Source organism: Poromitra crassiceps (genome assembly GCF_964638095.1).
Source record: "Poromitra crassiceps genome assembly, chromosome: 10".
Taxonomy (NCBI): domain Eukaryota; kingdom Metazoa; phylum Chordata; class Actinopteri; order Beryciformes; family Melamphaidae; genus Poromitra; species Poromitra crassiceps.
In genome coordinates, this window is record NC_139631.1 from 13,607,308 (window position 1) to 13,629,406 (window position 22,099).

At 43.5% G+C, this 22,099-nt stretch overlaps 1 protein-coding gene across 1 annotated transcript in view; it reads left to right on the plus strand.

Moving 5' to 3' along the window:
• The first annotated feature begins 1,020 nt into the window (after positions 1-1,020).
• Positions 1,021-22,099, plus strand: part of me2 (malic enzyme 2, NAD(+)-dependent, mitochondrial) — a 28,296-nt gene continuing 7,217 nt past the window's right edge. Inside the window, exons 1-11 of the mRNA XM_083643896.1 lie at positions 1,021-1,142; positions 11,455-11,612; positions 17,298-17,431; positions 17,772-17,921; positions 18,359-18,434; positions 18,764-18,925; positions 19,410-19,623; positions 19,839-19,936; positions 20,237-20,350; positions 21,220-21,331; positions 21,935-22,077. Of these exons, the coding sequence (XP_083500022.1) occupies positions 11,499-11,612; positions 17,298-17,431; positions 17,772-17,921; positions 18,359-18,434; positions 18,764-18,925; positions 19,410-19,623; positions 19,839-19,936; positions 20,237-20,350; positions 21,220-21,331; positions 21,935-22,077 (1,317 nt within the window). The 5' untranslated portion in view covers positions 1,021-1,142; positions 11,455-11,498. The remainder of the gene's footprint in view (positions 1,143-11,454; positions 11,613-17,297; positions 17,432-17,771; positions 17,922-18,358; positions 18,435-18,763; positions 18,926-19,409; positions 19,624-19,838; positions 19,937-20,236; positions 20,351-21,219; positions 21,332-21,934; positions 22,078-22,099) is intronic.

Consider the following 22,099-nt stretch of genomic DNA (forward strand, 5'->3'; position numbering starts at 1 on the left):
TTGAAGAAAAGAGTGTTAACTGAAGTTGACTGTTGAAGCTGCTATACTGATGTAAACCTACCTGTAGCTCTTAAAATGTATGTTCATTCATTGTTAACTGAAGTTGACTGTTGAAGCTGCTATACTGAATGTAAACCTGTAGCTCTTAAGTGCAATACGTGACTGATTTTTTTTTGTTCATGGCTCATTGTTGTTTTGGCAAAGTTTACTTATTTGTTTATTGATAAGGAGCTCAAACAAAGGCTGTGTCTTTTTTTTATTATCAATTATTTTATTTTAGCATTTCAGACAGCACCAATACATCACTGATGAATATTAACTAAGCTCTGGTTATCTGACCTATTTTCTAATGCAATGAATGTATGTACATTGTACAAGGAACATGTTTTCTTAAATAAACATCATTGCTGGACTATTTGTGATAAGCCTAATATTATTTTGAATATTCATCCACCATTCACTTTTCCATCTACATTTGGTAAAATGCTTAGAAAAAGTTTTACTTGGTCAAACCCAAAGATTCAGCTATATTTAGAATCAGAACATAACATAAGAGAAGACAACAATTCACTCAGACCAAAAAAAAATATATATATTTTTTTTTAATTCAATTAAAAATTAATTAAAATATTCGAATATAATTCGAATATTAAAATGTATAAAGCACTGAAATTCGAATTTGATTATAGAGGGAGATTGACAGCCCTAGTGTATATATACTGTGTATATATATACTGTGTGTATATATACACTGTAGCCTATGTGTGTGTATATACATTGTGTGTGTGTGTGTGTGTGTGTGTGTGTGTGTGTGTGTGTGTGTGTGTGTGTGTGTGTGGGGGGGGGGGGGGGGGGGGGGTCTCTCAAAAACCTCTTGCGCATGTCTTTAGCTGAGGAGCTGTCGGTAGCTGAGGAGGAAATGCTGGCATGTGATTGGCTGAGTGGCTAGGTTCCTCCACACTCCCACATCTCTCCACCACTCGTATCTGACGCTGCTGTCAAAGGACCATTGACTGTGCAAGGGACATACGAAGCGGCCAGACTGCGGTTGTTGTCCCCTGAAATCTTATAGAAATATGCTCTATAAACTGTAAACTACCAGGGAAAAGCACAACCGTGTATTAATTATTATTCAAGCGGAGGTAAGGTTACTCGTTTTTCTCCAACGATTACAAGTCTGTAACGTTAATGTGTCATCACTCGTCTTTTCCTTTTCTGAGTCAACTAGTTAGTGGCTGAACATGTGAGTAGCAGCAGCATGCTAGTCTTTAGGATGAACATCTCTATAACAAGTGCTACGCTTTCATGTCAGTTGTGCCAACACGGGAAACCTTTATAAATAGCGTTGCCGGGGGCTTTTGACAAGCTATTCGTGCCGTGGAAGCTGGAGCACGACATCGCGTGTTCTGTTCTTAGCTAATCGTTTGCTAACGTTAGTACAGTAGCTGTCAGTTGTGTGTGTGGCTGTTTGTCTGTGAGGGTGCTAAGCTAGCTAATTGGCTGTCCATTGGAGCTGCCTGGTTCAGACCGTTTAACCTGTCATGCTTGATCCTGCAAGTCATGACTGCCAGTTATATAATCCATTCTGTTTATCTAGATCTAAAAAATAGTATTTTGTCATTCTCATTCAACAGTAACGTCCAGTGTTTCACTCCCACAATGCTGATGCTCCTGGTCTCCTGTCATTGTAAAGGTTTTACTCTCCCCACTGTGGTTATCACCACAAGTGCAGACAACTGTCAAGCCAAAACATCGATTCTTCTCGGATAGTGAATGCACATCTTTTTGGGGGTCCTGAAATGAATAAGTTGCGGACCCCCTGTCGTAGACAGCTCCACCACTTCCAAAATAACCAGTTCATTCAAATGTCACCAAAGGTCAAGTGTTGCATACACAGCTAACAGGAATAGCCTGTCTGAAGCCATGTAATTTAATTTTGTGCTAGATAGATATGCTATGATTGTCAACGGTAGGACACGTTGCTCTCGGTATTTTTGTTACAATAGGGTTTCGGCCCCATACCCGCTGCGCGGGGTCGCCGCACACAGCTTGGCCGCTGTGTGGCCTCGCCTGCGCTATTGGCATGCACAGCGCACTATCGCCTGCTCTATTGGCATGCGCAGCACACAATTGCGCAACTTTGCATCACTGATGACTTCACAATGCCTATGACATCACTGATGCTTGTGAATTAGGGCTATATAAATAAACTAGACTTGACTTGATGATGTGAAAAGGCCAGCACTCCAGAATGTCCTTTATGCGTTTAATAAGGTCTTGTACAGCACAGCAACAACGTACGCGTTTCAGCAGGTAGCCTTCATCAGTTTCACATCGCTGATGAAGGCTACCTGCTGAAACAAGACCTTATTAAACGCATAAAGGACATTCTGGAGTGCTGGCCTTTTCTCCTTTTTAAGTTTCTACCTTGGCCCTGGACCTTCATTTACTTTATTTTGTAGTGTGCTCGCTACTGCTCTTTTTTGACATCACTGATGATGTCACAATGCCTATGACATCATCAGTGCTATGACATCACTGATGGATTTTGGTCAATAATAATGATGTCACTGATGACGCGGCCTCGCCCGCAGCTCGGCTGCTGCTTGGCCTCACCCCTATTGGCATGACATCACCTCGCCCGCAGCTCAGCATGCGCAGCACATATTGCTCAACTTCGCATCAGTGATGATGACATCACCGTTCACCTCGAAGCCTACAAACTCCACCTCTCAACCTACAAAGATGCCCTCACTGCCGCCAAGTCTGCCTATTTCTCCTCCATCATCAACGACCCCAGCCGTAATCCCAAAACCCTCTTTTCCACCGTCAACAGCCTCCTCAAGCCCCGTACCGACGCCTTCCCTACCTCCTCATCTGAACAATGCACTGCCTTCCTTCAATTCTTTGCTGACAAAATCACCACCATCTACCAATCACTGTCCCCTCTGTCCCCCCCAGCTGCCCCTACCCCTGCTTCTCTCCTCTCCATCCCGCTTGCCTTTCCTAGCCTCCCCCCCCACCGCCGTCTTTCCCGGTTCACCCCTGTCACTGCCTCCACCGTCTCCAAACTCATCAGCTCATCCAAACCCACAACCTGCTCCCTTGACCCCCTCCCCACCCCCTTCTGAAATCATGCCTTCCTGTCATCTGCCCCTACCTCACAAACCTCTTCAACTCCTCACTCTCCCATGGCACTGTCCCCTCTGCTTTCAAAACTGCTGCTGTCACTCTCATCCTGAAGAAACCCGGTCTTGACCCATCCTGCCTCAATCACTACCGGCCTATCTCCAACCTCCCCTTCCTCTCAAAAACCCTGGAACGCATAGTAGCCACCCAACTTCAACACCACCTGCACTCCAATGATTTATTCGAACCCCTCCAATCTGGTTTCCGCCCCCTCCACAGCACTGAAACAGCACTCATTAAAGTCTTCAACGACCTCCTCACCTCTGCCGACTCCGGATCCCTCACCATCCTCATCCTCCTCGACCTGAGTGCAGCCTTCGATACCGTGAACCATAACATCCTGCTCTCCAGATTGGAAGATCTCGGTATCGAATAGGGATGTTCATCAATTATCGAAAATCGATAATCGATCGTTAAGGATTGGAATCGATCCTGTGGCATTTGGATCGATTTTTTAATTATTTAAAAAAAAAAAAAAAATTTTTTTTTTTTTTTTTTTTTTTTTTTTTTTTGGACTAGGTTTGGGTGGAATTCGTTCCTCCTCGCCCCACTCCATTGCACATCCGACTAACGTGAGGTGGAGCTTCATATAGTCTCTAGTTTTCTGGCTGGGCACGGGCCTTTGTGCCAACAAAACTGTTTTAAACATGAGAAATTCACACCGGCATGCGCCCGGGACAGCAGTGTTGGAGAGGAGACACATTGAAATAAAGAGTTCATTGAGGAGAACACGTTGTCTTTCGTATTTTCTGCCATAGGCATTCATTTTGTTAAAAAAAAAAAAAAAAAAAAAAAAAAAAAAATGAAAATATTGAAAATTTGAAAGTATTAATAAAATCGATAATCGATAATTGATCGTTAATTCTCACCGATTATCGATTTTGGAAATTTTTCAAAATGAACATCCCTAGTATCGAAGGTACTGCACTCAGGTGGATTCACTCCTACCTCTCAACCGTTCTCAGTTCATTTCCCTACACAACCACTCCTCTGCTCCCTCTATAGTCTCACATGGTGTCCCCCAAGGTTCTGTACTCGGTCCATTTCTGTTCATCACTTACATCCTCCCCCTCGGTCAGATCCTCCGTCACTTCAACCTGGACTTTCACTGTTATGCCGACGACACCCAGATCTACCTCAGCACCACCTCCCCCCACAACCCACCCCTCTCCCACATCAACTCCTGCCTGTCTGCTATTAAATCCTGGATGCAAGAAAACTTTCTACAACTCAACAGTGATAAAACAGAACTTCTCCTCATCGGCTCCAAGTCCACTCTCTCCAAAACCAACAACCCCTCCCTCACCATCGATAACACCACTGTTTCCCCTTCCTCCCAGGCACGCAATCTCGGCGTCATCATCGACCCCACCCTTTCCCTTGAACCCCACATCCGTCAAATTGTCAAATCCTCCTTCTACCACCTCCGTAATATTGCCAAAATTCGCCCCTCCCTCTCACACTCCACTGCTGAAACTCATTCACGCCTTCATCTCCTCCCGCCTGGACTACTGCAACTCACTCCTTCATGGCATCAACTCCACCCTCATCAATAGACTCCAACTGGTTCAGAACGCAGCAGCTCGACTCCTCACCCACACCAAATCCTGGCACCACATCACCCCTGTCCTCAAAGAACTCCACTGGCTTCCCATCTCCTTCCGCATCAACTACAAAATCCTGGTCATCACCTACAAAGCCCTTCATCAACTGGCCCCCCCTTACCTCACAGACCTCCTCTCCCCCTACCAACCCTCCCGGTCCCTCAGATCCTCCTCAGCCGACCTCCTTTCCACCCCCAAGTCCAAACTCCGCAGCTTTGGGGACAGAGCTTTCTCTCGGACAGCTCCCAGACTCTGGAACGCCCTTCCCCAAGAAATCAGAACCTCAGAGTCCCTCACAGTCTTCCACTCCCGCCTCAAAACCCATCTCTTTTCCACCGCCTTCCCTTAGTCCCTCTGCTCCCTCCCCCCATTCTTGTTTGTGTGCTGTCTCTGTCTACTGTCTTGTCTCACCACTATCGCCCCCCCCCCCCACATAGTACTCAGTGTTTAGTGTAATCTCTGTCGTTATGTTCACTAACGTCACCCCCCACCATTGCTCTTATGACATCACTGATCATGTCACAATGCCCTATGACATAATCATTGATGTCACAAATGAATGCTTATGAATAACATCATCAGTGGGGCCAAAATTGAAACAGACAGACTAACATTGCCCGATAGATAGATAGATGGATAGATAGATAAATCGATATTAGATAGATAGATAGATAGATGCGGATGAAAGGCGATATGACAATATTGTCTGTCTGTGTGTGAGTGAGAGAAAAAAATTACAACTGTCACTAAAGCCACACCTTGAATAATAATGACACATTGAATAATGACACTATGTACTGTCTGAACTACTTATGTGTGTTTCTGCCAGTGTACTCTGCTCCCTGTAATAACCATAATAATGCTACACAGTGTGTGGGTGGTTGCTTACTTGTTAGATTAGAGAGGCTGCACACCGGATATAAAAGAGAGGAGTGACTTTCCCTTTACTTAGCCATTTCCTGATTGAAACCCATAGTGATTGCATTATGTCTAGTTCAGTCAATATCAAATTATTTCTATGTTAGATGACCAGTTTACTATAATTTTTGTTCTACATTGAGGAAGTCCACATGCTAGATTTGAGTTGGTTCCCTTCATTGATGGACAAAGTATGATAATGGCATCACACTTACTTGCTAGGTTGCGTCTGAACAGTTTTTTTTTTTTTTACAGCATAGCGGAATTTTTACCGCCCCTCAAAGAGGTTTTAGCCCCCCCCAAAATACAGAATGACTTCATCTTAACTATTGGGGCTAAAGTACGCTAAAACTAGGACTGGGAACCAAAAGTGGGATGCAGATAACTAACTAGAACGTTTTAATTAAAAAGGGTAGCCATTGTTGTTCTACAAAAATCCATCCAATGTCAGTTAAAGTCACAATTAAACTTCATTTTGAAAGCATCCATCTTGCTTCCTTAATATTGGGGCAGTCGGGCGGAACATAATACGGGGAGCAGTTGTTCAAAAGTGAGTTTGATTCCCGGTAGGAATGAACATTCAATTCCTCGGGGCTGCTCGACCTTTAGTGATGCTAATTTCAGTTTGTCTTTAAGGCTAGAAGCTAATGAAAATACTCATATTACTCAATTAAGAAGTAGCCTGCAAAATCAGTTATGCGTTGAAAAGTTGTATTAGGCATGCTAGTCGTAGTTGCATAAAGAAAAGGTGAGGAAACCACAAGGCCAAAGTATAATGTTTACCAGCCATTCAGCGGAAATAGGCTGGAATTCACACTGTCTTCCAGCTGCTCCTCCCTCTAAATATAAAATCAACTGAGTATAAAACGTCTGCTGATTGTTCTCACTGCTTGTTATTTATATACAAGCCGGCCTATTTGGCTCTGGCTTAGCTCTGCTTTCTAGTAATGTTTCCTGGAGATGTGCTGTGCTCATAAGCATATTACAAGATTAGTTGGCTACACTAGTACGCTTGTAAAAGAAAATTCATTCATCAGACAATTTGCTCCAAGACCAAGACTCGTGCAGACTAACAGGAAATTAACCCCCACATTTGCAAATAAGTATTAAGATCAATTGAAGTTCATCATCCGGTTTTGTTTTATTCATACCAAACAAATGTAGGGTGATTAAATACAGGGAATCATCAAATCCAGCAAAGGCAGTTTGCCATTAACTGGCCTTGGCCTTGTTCTATAGCTAGCCACCTGAGCTCAGTTTCCACTTCCAAATCATTCAATGGGATTATGTCATTAGGCCTTTTCCATGGTGTGGTCAGCCTATAGGGTTAGCTGATGTAGACATTGAGGTGTAGTCAGCCTATAGCATACATGGGCAAATTACGGCCCGCGGGCCGGATGCGGCCCGCGGACGCCACCTGTGTGGCCCGCCATGGAATTGCAAAAAAAAAAAAAATTTTTTTTTTTTTTTTTTTTTTTTTTTACACAGTGCACCTGAACGCAACATGCAAGATACCCGCTGAATAAATGTCCAAATGTTCATGTCATTCTGGCCAATACTCCACTTCTGTTATAGCATTTCAGTCTGGAATATGGAATATCTTTCAATAATCTTTATGACTAAAAGGCTACATTGAATTAGAAATTTAAATAATTAACTCATTGGTTTTGGATTTATTTAGCTTCAAGACTGCATTTTTGTTTGTGTGACCCTCTTTGATTATCCAGGGCCACTTACTGATACTTATGCTTAAATTAACCCACTCATATTCTGATTTATTTCAAGAAAAACATTTTGGCTAGTGGAAATTCTAATTGGCTGGTAACTTTAAAATCTAGCAGCCATATTGGCAGGTGGTCAAAAAACTTAATTTCAAGCCCTGAGAGCAGGTGGTGACATAGGAGTGAGTGAGAAAAGGATGAAATATTGGTGGTTAAGACTGAATAATGACATCACAACTGTTAATTTAAAATTAGTTATTCCTCTAAACGTGGCTTCAAATGCACCAAATTTTTCACGCTGGCCCCGTTCGGCCCTCAGCAAAACCTGGTAGCGAATACATTTTTTGTGGCCCTCTCTATCATCAAAGTTACCCATCCATGGGTTACGGCATGACAATATTTGTTCGGCCCCCGGCAACAATCTGGGTTTCTCATGTGGCCCCCCATGAAAAATAATTGCCCACCCCTGGCCTATAGGGTTAGCTGATGTAGACACTGAGGTGTGGTCAGACAGCCTATAGGGTTAGCTGATGTAGAAGCTGATGTAAATCATGCTTAAATAGGAAAAAAAACAAGTTATTCCATCGGAGTTCTGCTAGCCTTTATCGCTAAACCACAGCTTTTTTGCTCAGCCTTAGGCCAGCATGGAAGATTTGTTGAAGAGCTTTTAAAATAGAAATTGCATGCAGTGATGCACATGTTTCTGTTCCCCAAATAACTTAGAGCCAGGTCCAGTTTCATTTCCTCTGAGGCAGATCCTGTTTCCAAACAAGGCCTGCTATCAGTGCAATTGTGAAAGGAATTTACACTAGATAACACAGTTAATGAGACATAAGAAAGTGAGCAGGAACTACACTTGACAACAGCTGGCTTGAGAAATTTTCCCATCTCCTGTGATTCTGCTCCTGTGATCCTCCTCTCCTGTGACTCTGCTCTTTCTCTGACAGGGCGATGCTGGTGCAATGTGGTATTTATTGCTGAAATGAACTGTTGTTTATTGACGTATTGGCTTTGTAGAAGGATGGCAGGGTTTTGCTACTGTTCGCCTTAGTTTGGGGAGCAACAACCAATATCCTTGTTCAATACAACCAAAAGCTAGACTGTACACTATAGTGTCTGTAACTTATACAAAGGCACATCAAGCGAGCTGTGACTGGCCTCTTTCTGCACCCAGCATAGGACAACACAACACAATATAGCAATAAACCAGCGTTCTAGTGAGTTAGTACGCATGACATACCAGTTACAATGACTGAGCCTATTCCAGGCCAACCAGCAGCAGCTACAAGTAGGATAGAGGCCCTCATGCGAAGTGATAGTGCTTGTGCCTGACATGTGACATGACTCACTCTACAAAGGAAAATTCCACACAGTCACACACAGTAGTTCTCAATCTGTGATATTCACTCTCTTACACACAGTTCTCAATCTGTGATATTCACTCTTACACATAGTTATCAATCTCAGATATTCACTGCATTCAAGGACTATGTTGTGTCGAATTGTTGTAATTTAGCTTTTTGTTATATCCACTTCTACTTCAGTTAGTCATTTCCACAAGTGACACCCCATTTACACCTGGTTTTTAAATGCGACCTGAATCTGGATAAGTTATCTGGAAATGGGTCACATTTAAAAACCAGGTGTAAAATAAATGGGGTGTTAAGAGATCCAGATGTGGTCAGGCAGATGCGATCACATACTGATCACGACGTGTTTACACGTTGCATCAACAATGAGTGTTTCTTTATCCAGATACAGATCACATTTTAATGGCAGGTGTAAATGGGGAGTGGGTGTCAGGTCTCTTACTAAAAATGCAGCATGTTTTGTGGTCGAGTTGCATTATGGACCATTGATGCGAACTGTGTCGGTGGAAAAACGTGTACCTCTGCCTCTTCTACAATGGATTTCTCCTTGTATGATTTTTCAACATAGATGCCAAATAGGTAGTCTAGAATGAAACACATTTTCTTTGATTCTGAAGGACTGATACCTTACATTTACCATACAGTACGGTAGATGTTTTAGATAGTTGAAAAATGTTCCCATTAAACTCCATTGTAGCTGCGCTTGTAAATCAATGTGATGTCACATCAGACATCAGACATCATCACAGTGAAAGAAGTACCACACAAATAGTCAAAATCATTGACTTTTTGTTGTTGTTGCAGATTTGGTCTGTAGAAGTAATATAGACTAATATAGTCAATACTGAGGTGTGGTAATGGACGCATTTCCAACATTTTGAGCTTAACCTTTCTCCCAACCTGTTACATGTTCCCGTCCTTGTCTTCTGTCTAATGGCCTGACCAGGATGCACTGTGTCTTGTTCTGAGCGTGTGTTTATTTCCGTTTCTTCTTTTCGTGCTTATTGCATAAAGGATTATGGCAATCTTTTCAAGGCTTTGTTTTTCAGATTACACACTAAATTACTTCTCTCCACACATCCAGATTAATGACTTCACTGATGTTATCGCTTGTAATCCTGCATGTGGCAGTGTCATGCGGTTCAATGGCTTCCTTGTTTTGCTCGGGAGTACAAAAAAACTTTAATTGCTGATTTTTTACATTTGTTGTCTGCGCAGCCCACCACACAACAGCTTTTAGCTATGTTTAATTCAAGGAAAATGACGCTGGTGTATGGAGCTGAATGGAGAGCTTTCCCCCATGATGGGCGTGGCCTATTTCATGCAGTGTCTCTATAGTGGGCTTCTGTGCCTGACAGTCTTTACTGATGATGAGTCGACTTGATGGGGGGGGGGAGGTCAAGATTAATCGTTTATAAGATGCATCGAATCGTTGACAGATGAAACGCTTATGTTTAAAATGTATGTTGACAATCGCATTTTAAAGCACTGACTGCTTGTATTAATTGATGAAAAAGTAGCCATGTGCAGTAATATAGAAAATTGACGTAGTGAGGGTGTTGATGATGTCATACTTTGAAAGGTCAGATTTGGATTCTCAGAAGCAAAGTGTGTACTAGTTTAGCTATGAAGCAATAACTTGAACTATCTTTTACACCCGGGAATAGCTTCACTTGCAGCCACATACATCCCATTTTTGACTCTTGTGAGGTACTAACCAGAGCCGTATAATAGAAGAGTTCGGACATCTCCATTCACTCCAATGGACCAGTTTTTTTCCAGGAAGTAGAAAGTGGAACTCTTGAGTAAAAAAAGCAGCACTGTCGAGTTGCAAATAGACAGTGTTGTACTTTGAAAGGGTTTTTCATCGCTTGAAATGAATCAAATTGTACATTATCGGCTTTATTTTCGCATGCAAAAGTAGCGCGAGACCCATTCCTGGCTGTTCATTGGCTAATGAGTCTCGCATTTTGGTCCTCCGCTGACGCCACTCTCTTACTAGAGGACACTAGTACTAACTATGAAGGGATGGCTAACAATAAATGTTTGCTTTATGGTCATGATCTCCTCCATTTTTGCCACATTGCTTTCTCACTCTCTCTCATTCTTGCTCTGGCCTTCAAACACAACTTTAAGTTTGTTTATAAAAGCTTTTTTCTTCTTCTCCTCTTCCCCCGTTGTTTTAGCTTATATGGATTTCTTTTTGGAAAGCTCATACGTGTAAGATAGGGCTTTGTATTATTATTTCCATGCCTCCTTGTAAGATATCCCCTGTTGTGTTATCTTTACAAATGGCACCTTGCCAACAGATACACCTACCGAGGTAGGCGTAACATTTACACCCACACTTAGTGCTACACCCAGGTGGGGAACTGGTATCATTTCTATGCTAGGCGGCGTGCATTCTACCTCCCACCTACTTTTGTGGTGAAGCATATGCCCAGCTGGTTCAACTAGCTTATGATTATTATTTTTAATAAACCTACATACGGCTCAAGGGTAAGCTCTGGCATCCTCAGAACAACCGCCTCCACAGCAGACATTTGTGAGCTCATTTTAATCTTCAGACGGCCCTACTCTCGGTGTCAACCCAGTCTCTGAAAAACACCAGTCCAGTTTAGTCTGTCATTTAGTTTCTCTTTTCCTCCTCAGAGGCTTTGTTTCCAGTGCAGCTAAGAGACCAGTGACTGTCCAGCATGCTGTCCAGGTTGAGGACCGCCTCCACCCTGCGGTCCTGTGTCTCTGTTTGCAGATGGGCACACACCAAAGAGAAGGGCAAGCCCCTCATGCTCAACCCTCGCACCAACAAGGTGAGTGGACTACTGTGTGTGTGTGTGTGTGTGTGTGTGTGTGTGTGTGTGTGGGTGGGTGGGTGGGTGGGTGCGCGTGTGTGAGTGTGAGACAGAGTGTGAGTGTTTGTCAGGCGGCAAGCTTGGGATTTTACAGAGAAAACTGCGGAAGTGATACTGAAAGCTGTAGTTCCTCGAATGGCCATTTGAGGCTCGCTCCAGAAGGGAATCGTTCCCCGTTCACCCCCCATGTTAAAATGCCCGTCTTTAAAACAGGATTAAGCATGTTTACACCCGTGGCTCACCTGGTAGCACGCCACGGAGGCTCAGTCCCTCACGCGGCCGACGCGGGTTCGGATCCGACCCCACCCAACCCACAAGGTCCTTTGCCGCATCTCATCCCCTCTCTCTTCCCACCTTTCCTGTCTGCCTACTGTCCTATCTAAATAAAGGCAAAAATGCCCAATTATATATATATAAAAAAAAGCATGTTTACAGCCTGGTTCAAAACACAGTTTTGCTCTATATCAACTTTCACCTTTCATAACAACTGTACGGGGGGGGGGGGGAGATTTTCATATAACTCACCTGTTTAGAGTAAAATAGACTATTAAAACGACCATGTTTTGGGGGTGATTGACAGGTCGCCTGTCCAGTGAACACGCAGTTTGTCGATCACAGACCAATAGCAGGCGGAGCTGCGGCTCTGGGAAACCCCCCCCGGTCCCAGCCTGTGCCGTGTTGCGCGAGCTGCGCAAGAACCCCGAGGGGGCCACAGGCTTCCAAACCTAACCAATGGGTGGCTTCATGGTTGATGGTGTTTGTACATGGGTGCACATGTGGGCACTGGGCACTGTGCATGTACACTCACTCACTCAGCATTCAAAATGTGCTTTACTCAACTATAAACGGTTGTTGTTTTTCAGGTGGGGTGGCATCTCCTCTGCAATGTGGCTCACCCCACCCTTTTCAATGGCAAAGACAAACACTCGTGTGCAAAGCATGTGTGTGTTAGGGAGAGAGCCAAGATGAGCATTTGAAAAGACATGGTGTGTAAGCTGATGGCAGCATTTATGAACATGTTTGCAATGTTGTGTCACTCCATTTGTTCTCAATCTACACCAATTATGTAATGATATAAAGTAGGCTAAGTGGCACAAGCCTTGTGCTTGCCAGAGTGATTCATTACTTATTTCCCTCACAATATTCACAATATTGATTAAAAATCATTAATCTACTACGACATTTGTTATGTCATGCTAAGAATTTTAATTTGCTTTCTTAGATTATAATGACACACTGTGCTATGGTAACAGGCAGGCAGCACTATGGAGTTTCCCTGGTGTTTTGAGGTCATTTGTGCAAGTTGCAGGCAAGGGAAGACAAATAGACTCACACAGTGGAAAAGGAATGTGTGATTCACTCTGGTGAGAGGTTTTGGCACGCGCAAACCTGTGCAAACACAAGGCTGCATTCAAACAGCATAGAACTAGCATTGATACTGCAGCTTTAAAGCACAGTTAGTATAGTGACATCTCGTAATTGCTGCATCCATTCTCTATAGTCACAAATAAACCCAGGACTTTTTTTTTTCATTTGTGTTTTTCTTTGATCTATACTGTCATTGTTTTCTAGTAGGGAAGTAGGTCTAGTTTTCCACCAGTGGTTGGCTGTTGCAGTTCATTGAATTGAGTGGAAACACTGAATAGAAGAATAGAAAGGTCACCAGAAGTCCAGAGCCAAACACAAGACTGCTGCTGTTACATGTGTCATAAGCCACTTCTAAACATAAACTGTGGACCATGAGAAGGCTCGCTGCTCTGCCCCTCCCCCTTTCTACAGATGTGTTGCTGTAGCCCCGCCCACCAGCTCTGCTATGTGATGATGAACTGCTTCCATCCTGTTGGCCGGTTCTTCTTTTGAAACTGTGTAATTGATACAGTGAGTGAGCTTAGGCATTTCATACCATACATGGATATAATATAAGGTATGCAATGCATTGAAGCTTAAACGATACGTGTCACTTTAGTCTATCCAAAAGACACTTAGATTTTTGAAATATTCAGAAGCATACATTGAAAGTACAAGTGAATAGGAATAAACATACTTCTACTCCGAGGGTCACTTCCAGTCTCACAGGTACTTGTCGTCAGTACAGAGGAGTGGGACCCGCGGTTTCCCTGCTTGGAGGACGGTCTCTCTACACTGGGCGTCCCTGTAGACGTGATGTTGGCTAAATAGCTCCACACAGCCTACAGCTAAACTAGTCATAATGAGCTGACTGACATCTCTAGACACATGCATGGAAGCTGTATGCACACTGTGTCCATCAGTATTTATTTGGGCGACCTGCCAAGTAAAACTTTGCTCTGGAATAACTTTGAGTCCTGTGATGCATGAAGCTGCAGATGTAGTTTTCAAACCATCTGCTGCCAAGTGCTAAAAGCATGTTGGTGAACTGTAGTGAGCATAATCCATTGCACCTGTGACACAGCGCATCTGTGGATTGCTCATTGCAGTTGTGACCATTTGAAAGGTAGCCTCGGTAATCAGATGAAAGTATAACGCTTAATGTTAATGCCATTAGCTTATACTCGATTGAGACTTTAGTGTCTGAAAAATATAAAATGACTGGGCTATATTAAAACACTCTACATAACATACAGTAGGCCTAATAGGGGTGGGAATCACCAGATGCCCACGATACGATACTAAAACGATACTTGATACGATAGTATTGCGATATCGCCGATATTGCGATATATTGAATATTGCGATATATTGAGTATTGCGATATTTCGATATATTGCGATTTGTTACTTTTTCAACTGCAAATGATGTCCCCAAAGGAAAACTTTCAACATCTGGTTTATATAAGAACAATTTTCCAGTCTGACTTCAACCATTTTATTGCAGCAACATTGTCAAGTAGACAGACCAACAACTTTCATAAGTCATGTCATAGTTGCATGCACCTGACAAACTGAACTGTTTGTTACAGTCTACTTACAGTCCACCTTAACAGGATGTGTGTGTGGACTACTGTACTTAGGTAGTTTTTATGCCTCCGCCGGCGAAGCCAGGCCGAAGGCATTATGGATCCGGGTTGTCCGTCCGTACGTACGTACGGCCGTCCGTACGGATGTCCGTCCGTCCGTACGGATGTTTGTTAACGCGATATCTGAGGAACGCCTTGACGGAATTTCATCAGATTCGCCTTAAACATTCACTTAGGCTCAAGGATGATCTGATTAGATTTTGGTGGTCAAAGGTCAAAGGTCAAGGTCACTGTGACCTCTCGAACGCCATTTTCAAGCTTGTTAACGCGATATCTGAGGAACGCCTGGACGGAATTTCATCAGATTCGCCTTAAACATTCACTTAGGCTCAAGGATGATCTGATTACATTTTGGTGGTCAAAGGTCAAAGGTCAAGGTCACTGTGACCTCTCGAACGCCATTTTCAAGCTTGTTAACGCGATATCTGAGGAACGCCTGGACGGAATTTCATCAGATTCGCCTTAAACATTCACTTAGGCTCAAGGATGATCTGATTAGATTTTGGTGGTCAAAGGTCAAGGTCACTGTGACCTCTCGAACACCATTTTCAAGCTTGTTAACGCGATATCTGAGGAACGCCTGGACGGAATTTCATCAGATTCGCCTTAAACATTCACTTAGGCTCAAGGATGATCTGATTAGATTTTATTGGGTCAAAGGTCAAAGGTCAAGGTCACTGTGACCTCTCCAACGCCATTTTCAAGCTTGTTAACGCGATATCTGAGGAACGCCTGGACGGAATTTCATCACATTCACCTTAAACATTCAATTAGGCTCAAGGATGATCTGATTAGATTTTGGTGGTCAAAGGTCAAAGGTCAAGGTCACTGTGACCTCTCAAACGCCATTTTCAAGCTTGTTAACGTGATATCTGAGGAACGCCTGGACGGAATTTCATCAGATTCGCCTTAAACATTCACTTAGGCTCAAGGATGAACTGATTCCATTTTGGTTATCAAAGGTCAAAGGTCAAGGTCACAGTGACCTAACAAATGCCATTTTCAAGCTCGGTAACGCCATATCTCAGTAACACCTTGACTAAATTTCTTCACATTTGGCTCAAATATCCAATTCTGCAAAGAAACGCCTTGATGCAATTTCTTCCAATTTGGCTCCAACATCCACTTGGACTCAAGAATGAACTAATGGCGGAGGCATAAGTCCGCGTTGCGGTCGTTCTAGTTGAACAATGCAACTTCACTTCACTTGCACAAAACATCTTGTGCAGCCCATTCAGTAACTGGTGAATTTGTAAATTACTGTTATGATAAAACTGTTACTGTTAAAACAAAATGAAAATATGCTACCATTTGTTTACTGCTGGCCTTGGAACTACAGTTTATAGTAGCCTGGTGGCCTGGCATGGCCGGCATTTTTTCTTTTTTTGCGATATCGATACAATATCGTCAGGCAAAATATCGCGATACTATGGTGTATCGATTTTTCCCCCCACCCCTACTAATCATGCTGTTATTTTACCTCTTTGCAGTTTGCATCCAGTTTAACAGTCTATGCATTGGGGAAACTGAACTTAAATTTGCATTGTGTTTAAAATACATTGAACTCTTTCACGTTTGTGTGCTTTCCTCATTGAGTTCGGGTAGCTGGCCGTCACTGTGTAAAACCATCTGACTGTTCAAACTGTGATGAAACAAGACAAAAACAGCAACGTGTTGCTTTACTCATTGACCTTTATTTGGCTGGAGTGAGCGGAGTGCATCATCATGACTGGTCAGTAGTATACAGAAATACATGACTAGTTTCAAAGACCTGCCACAGTCTGTAATGCTGTTTGTATATTAAATCACACTGTCCACGAGATTAATTCAAACAATGGAAATACTTAGGCTATTTTTCTGTCTAGTGGTGGTGGAACACGAGGCTGTAACTGCTTTCTGGGACGTGTTATTTATGTGCAGACAGGGTTGGAAACTGCATTACCATTCAAGAGTCTTTTGTAGGTTGGCAGGGGGTCTGATCTGTTTCAGAAAATTTCATGAACACAGTTTTGAAGAAGGGTAAAGATCCTATGTCCTATGGGAAACCCTGAAGGATTTAAAGTTTGTTTCAATTCAAGTCAAAAAAGAGAAAGACAAAAGTTGGACTTCCAGGGTTTACAACATTTTTCATTTTAGTGGGAGGAATCTTTTGGGTTTAGGTGAAGTCGAGTGAAGTGAACTGCATCATCAGCATGACTCGGCATTATGGCAGCGGAGCCCCACAACTCATTACTCCCACAACAGTTAGACATCATCTCCCTCTAAACCAAACCATGTGTTCCCTGTTATGATGACTCACATTTCACACACGCACGCACGCACGCACATACATACTGTATGGAGGGCTTTCAAGCGACGTAACCACCAGCACCCTCTGCTGGCCATGTTGGAAGTTCTTGTTCACAGCTATGGGCAGCAATATTTTTGGGGCATTTTTGCCTTTATTTGATAGGACAGTAAGCAAACAGGAAAGGTGGGGAGAAAGAGAGGGGACGACACGCGGCAAAGGACCACGGGTCGGATTTGAACCCGGGTCGCCCACGTGAAGTACTAAGCCTTTGTGGTACCTGTTCTAGGTGAGCCACGCCCCTCACCGCCACCAGCACTCATCCTTCTCTCTTTCTGTCTTTGCGTCCCTCTCTCCTCAGGGCATGGCCTTCTCCCTACAGGAGCGACAGATTTTGGGGATGCATGGTCTGCTGCCTCCCAAGGTGGAGACTCAGGACATTCAGGCTATGCGTTTCCAGAATAACCTCAAAAGGATGACCGACCCCCTGGAGAAGTAAGAGCGTAGTCTGCTCAAAGCATGGTACAATCTACAATGTAGACATGATAGGATTTTGGAGATATTTGAAGTATTTGTTATTCATAATGTATCCTATCTATCCCTGCATATTTAAAGGCCTGCTTCTGATCATCTTAAAAAAAGGGAAGCAGTGTAGTTACAGCAAAGAGTGAAATGAATCATTATCTCTTCCTCTTTCCTGTTGTACAACTCTTCTCTTGTTATTCTTCAACTCTCCGCCCTTCCTTCCTCTTTCTCTCCATCCCCGCCTCTCTCCCCCCCTCAACATCATCTCTCCTTCTCCTCCCCCTTCCCTCCTCCTCCTCCTCCTACGCAGGTACATCTACCTGATGGGCATCCAGGAGAGGAACGAGAGGCTGTTCTATAGAGTGTTGATGGAAGACATCGAAGAACTGATGCCTATAGTCTACACTCCCACTGTAGGCCTGGCCTGCACACAGTATGGACACATCTTCAGGAGACCCAAGTAAGAATGAAGGGGTGGTAGTTGTAGCAGTAACAAGTGATGATAAGATGTAGGATGAAGATGAAGAAGCAGTAGCAGTTGTAGTAGTCCTAGTAGTAAAATCAGAAGCAGTAGAAGAAGAAGCAGCACTAATACACTAATACAATACTAATGTAGTAGCATGTGATGTACCAATCCCTTGTGCCATAAAGCAGGGTAGCACATGCTATCAAGGATAGACCGGATGGCCACTATTTTAATCCTGAGAGTCACCTTGGCTTTTCTAATTAAATTGTATATATTTGCATGAATTTGATTATTCGCAAAACAATAATTAATACGTGGAAATATACTACGAAATTATTGAATACATGGTCATGGACCACCTACAATGCCTTCACGGACCACCAGGGGGATCACCTTAAAATAGCGAACCACCATCCTGTTTCTCTCACCAGAGGCTTGTTCATCTCCATTCGTGACAAAGGACACATCCGCTCCATCCTGGACAACTGGCCAGAGACTAAAATTGCAGTGAGTACCTAGCCCTCCACCTGAGTATTGCTATTATCACAACCTAGAAGAGACTGTGAGGGTCATCTACCCCAACTTATCCCAGAGTATGTTAGAACTGAAACACTGATAGGCAGATGTGGCCATGCGACTATGAAGAAATTAAAATCTGGATTAAAGAAATGACTAAAGGTCTATCTGATTGCCCCCCACTCCCATGCTCCCTACACCCCCCCCCCCCCCCCCCCCCCCCCCCTTATCCACCTAGCTAGGTTGTGTGGCTTTTAAAATTATCATCTGCTGTGTTGCTTACTAATGCATCTCTCCTTCACACTCCACTCTCTGTCTAGGCGGTCGTAGTAACTGATGGAGAGCGAATTTTAGGTTTAGGCGACCTGGGCGTTTATGGCATGGGCATCCCCGTGGGAAAGCTTTGCCTCTACACTGCCTGTGCAGGCATCAGACCTGAGAGGTGTCTGCCAGTGGTGATAGACGTGGGCACAGACAACGAGGTAAGAACGCAGTCTGTGTGTGTGTTGTTTTATATGCACGCGCGCGCGTGTGTGTGTGTGTGTGTGTGTGTGTGTGTGTACGGAAGAGATTTTCTTCTTCTTCTTCTGGGGGGGTACTAAAACTCAGAAATTCTGAGATTGAAGTCAGAAATGTGCAAGAAAGAGACAGAATTTCACCTGTGAAGTGTGTGAGAGAAAGTGAGAAACCACGTTAAATTACGTACTGTAGCACAGGGATCAAGTGTATATAGAAACTTTTATTGAACTTTGAGTTTAATAAAAGTTTTGTGCAGATCTGTGTGCTACAGTACTTTTGGATTTGATGCAAAGCCTCTCTTCCAAGACTTGCCCTCTCCTGAGAGCACCGGACCAGCCTGCTGGGCTGCTTGGGTCGAAGCGCGCCTATAACTTCATCCTGCACGTTCAATTGTCTCTCATCAACCTGTGCACGTATGTCTCTATGTCCTCCTTGCCCTCCGCTCAGACCCTCCTCAGGGATCCGTTCTACATGGGCCTGTACCAGAAGAGGGACCGCTCTCAAGCGTACGACGATCTGATTGATGAGTTCATGGAGGCTGTGGTGGAGAAATATGGCCAGGACACACTGATCCAGTTTGAGGACTTCGGGAACCACAACGCCTTCCGCTTAATCAGGAGGTACAAGGAGAAGTACTGCACGTTCAACGACGACATCCAAGGTTCGCACATAACCCTTTTCACTTGGGACTAGAAGAACGTTCTAGATGTTGTACTATGGGACATGGTTCTGTCTCAATGTTGATCTGTATTTGAAGGAGTGCACTCCCAATGACAACATTGAAGATATTACATGTATTTATTTATATTTTTTGTTAGGTTTAATGTATTTCAGTTCAGTATAGCACAACTTATTTCTGTGTGTGTGTGCTTTCAGGCACTGCGTCCGTAGCCCTGGCTGGTCTGTTAACAGCTCAGAGAGCCACCGGCAAGCCCATCACTGAGCACAGGGTGCTTTTCCTGGGAGCTGGAGAGGTAGGCTGTGTCCTTCCATACATCTAATTAGCTGTCCCATTTGTTTCATTCTTTGCCTCCTTCCTGCTCTTTTTTTTCTGGATTAACCATGAGGAACTAAGGAGAAACACACAATTTAAAATAAGGGAATGTTCAGACAAAACAATATTCATGCAAGCAGAATGATATCAAGTTAAGTGACCCTATGTATTTGTGATATTTTTTTTATAAAGATCTGTTGAACCTGTCACAATGTCTTTTTTACTTTTGATGCACCATCAAAAAAGATTTAAAATGTAAATGTTGTCAATTTCTCCATAGGCTGCCCTGGGTATTGCTAACCTGATTGTCATGGCGATGATGGAGATGGGGATGACCCATGCTGACGCCAGACAGAAAATCTGGATGTATGACAAACATGGGCTACTAGTGAAGGTTTGTGCGTGCGTGCGTGCGTGCGTGCGTGCGTGCGTGAGTACAGAGAGACAGATTTAATGTTGAATGTAAGAGGGGTGAAAGGAAATTTGTCTGCGTGCCCAAAAGGGTGTTTAAAAAAATGACCAATGGGCGTCCAGGTAGCGCAGTGGTAGATTCCCTGCCTATCAACACCAGAGTTACAGGTTCGAGCCCCCTTGTTACCTCTGGCTTGGTCTGGCTTCCATACAGGAACAATTGTCCGTGTCAGTGGCGGGTGGGAAGCTGGATTAAGGGTATGTGTCCTGGTCGTTGCCCTCGAGCTTAGGGGGGAGGGGAACTTGGGAAAATAGCGTGATCCTCCCATGCGCTAATATGTATCGGAGGAAGCATGTGCTAGTCTACAACTCTCTCCAGATCGACAGAGACGGTCTGCAGCAGCCATTTTGACGTGTCAAAGCAGGGTAAATGCAGGTGTAACCAATTACCAATAACATTAATGAGGGCCCTGGCACTGCAACACCTAAATGGAATAGAGCATCTCAATGTTATCGGTTACACCTGTGTTGTTTCTCCTGCTTTGCCATGTCAAAATGGCCACTGTGAAAGGCATCTATTGGCCAAGTACAACTGGGGAGAAGATGGGAGAAAAAAAACAAGTGGATAACTTAATTTGAATGGGGGGGAGGTCATATATAACTTTATAATTCCAAGCTCACGATATTGTGACTAGGTCTGACCCTAGGAGACAGACAATAACCAGAACTTACAGTAGCTGTCTGCCTGCCTTCCTGTCCATCTGACTGTTAGTGTATAACTGGCATGTTGTGGTTTGACTATATTGTTATTGATTGTGATCAATAACAATAACACTGCTCATCTGTCTCCAGGGCAGAGCTGAGGAAACGGACGCTAACCAGGAGGTGTTTGTCCACGACAGTCCAGGCAGTGTTCAGAGCTTCCTCGATGCTGTCAACACCATCAAACCCACCGCCATCATCGGTAGGGACCTTCTGTCTATCTGTGTAACTCTTCACAGTCCTGTTTGGAAGGTGCAATTTTAAGTTGGAGTATGAGAAGAACCAGAAATGGAATGGTGTAATAAAAATGTTTTGTGTGTTTTATTTAATTAGATGGATCAAACCAAATGGATGAACTTTATCAATTCATATGACTTTATTACTTGGCTTTGTTGAATACTCAGTTCTGATAGTCCAATGAACACTCTGAAGTCTGTTGTTTCTGAATACCACACCACTGTTTCACATAAGACCACTGTTTCAGAGCTAATCATATCACTGTGCAGTCAAGAAGTCTGGTCGATTTTTCTTTATTTCCAATCAAATTACATCAAATGATTTTATAAAGATGTTACTCATTACTGCAGACTTTGGACTTTTTTTGTATTGATCTTTGTAATGAAATTATTTTAAATCAACATTTTGTATCAACTGATTAATGTCTTTGGTAAGTAAATATGGTATTACGTCACTCTGTCATGACTTATTTTGGTGGTAATGACCAGTTCACTTTACATGATCCCTTATGAACTATTGAAGAAAATGACAGAGGCACCAACTGTTCTTGCTGTCTGTCCTCTCTCAGGTGTGTCAGGAGCTGGACGGCTGTTCACCCATGATGTCATCAAGGCCATGGGAACCCTGAACGAACGGCCCATCATCTTCGCCCTGAGCAACCCCACCATCAAAGCAGAGTGCACAGCAGAGGACGCCTACACACTCACTGATGTACGCTTTGCTATTTAGTTTC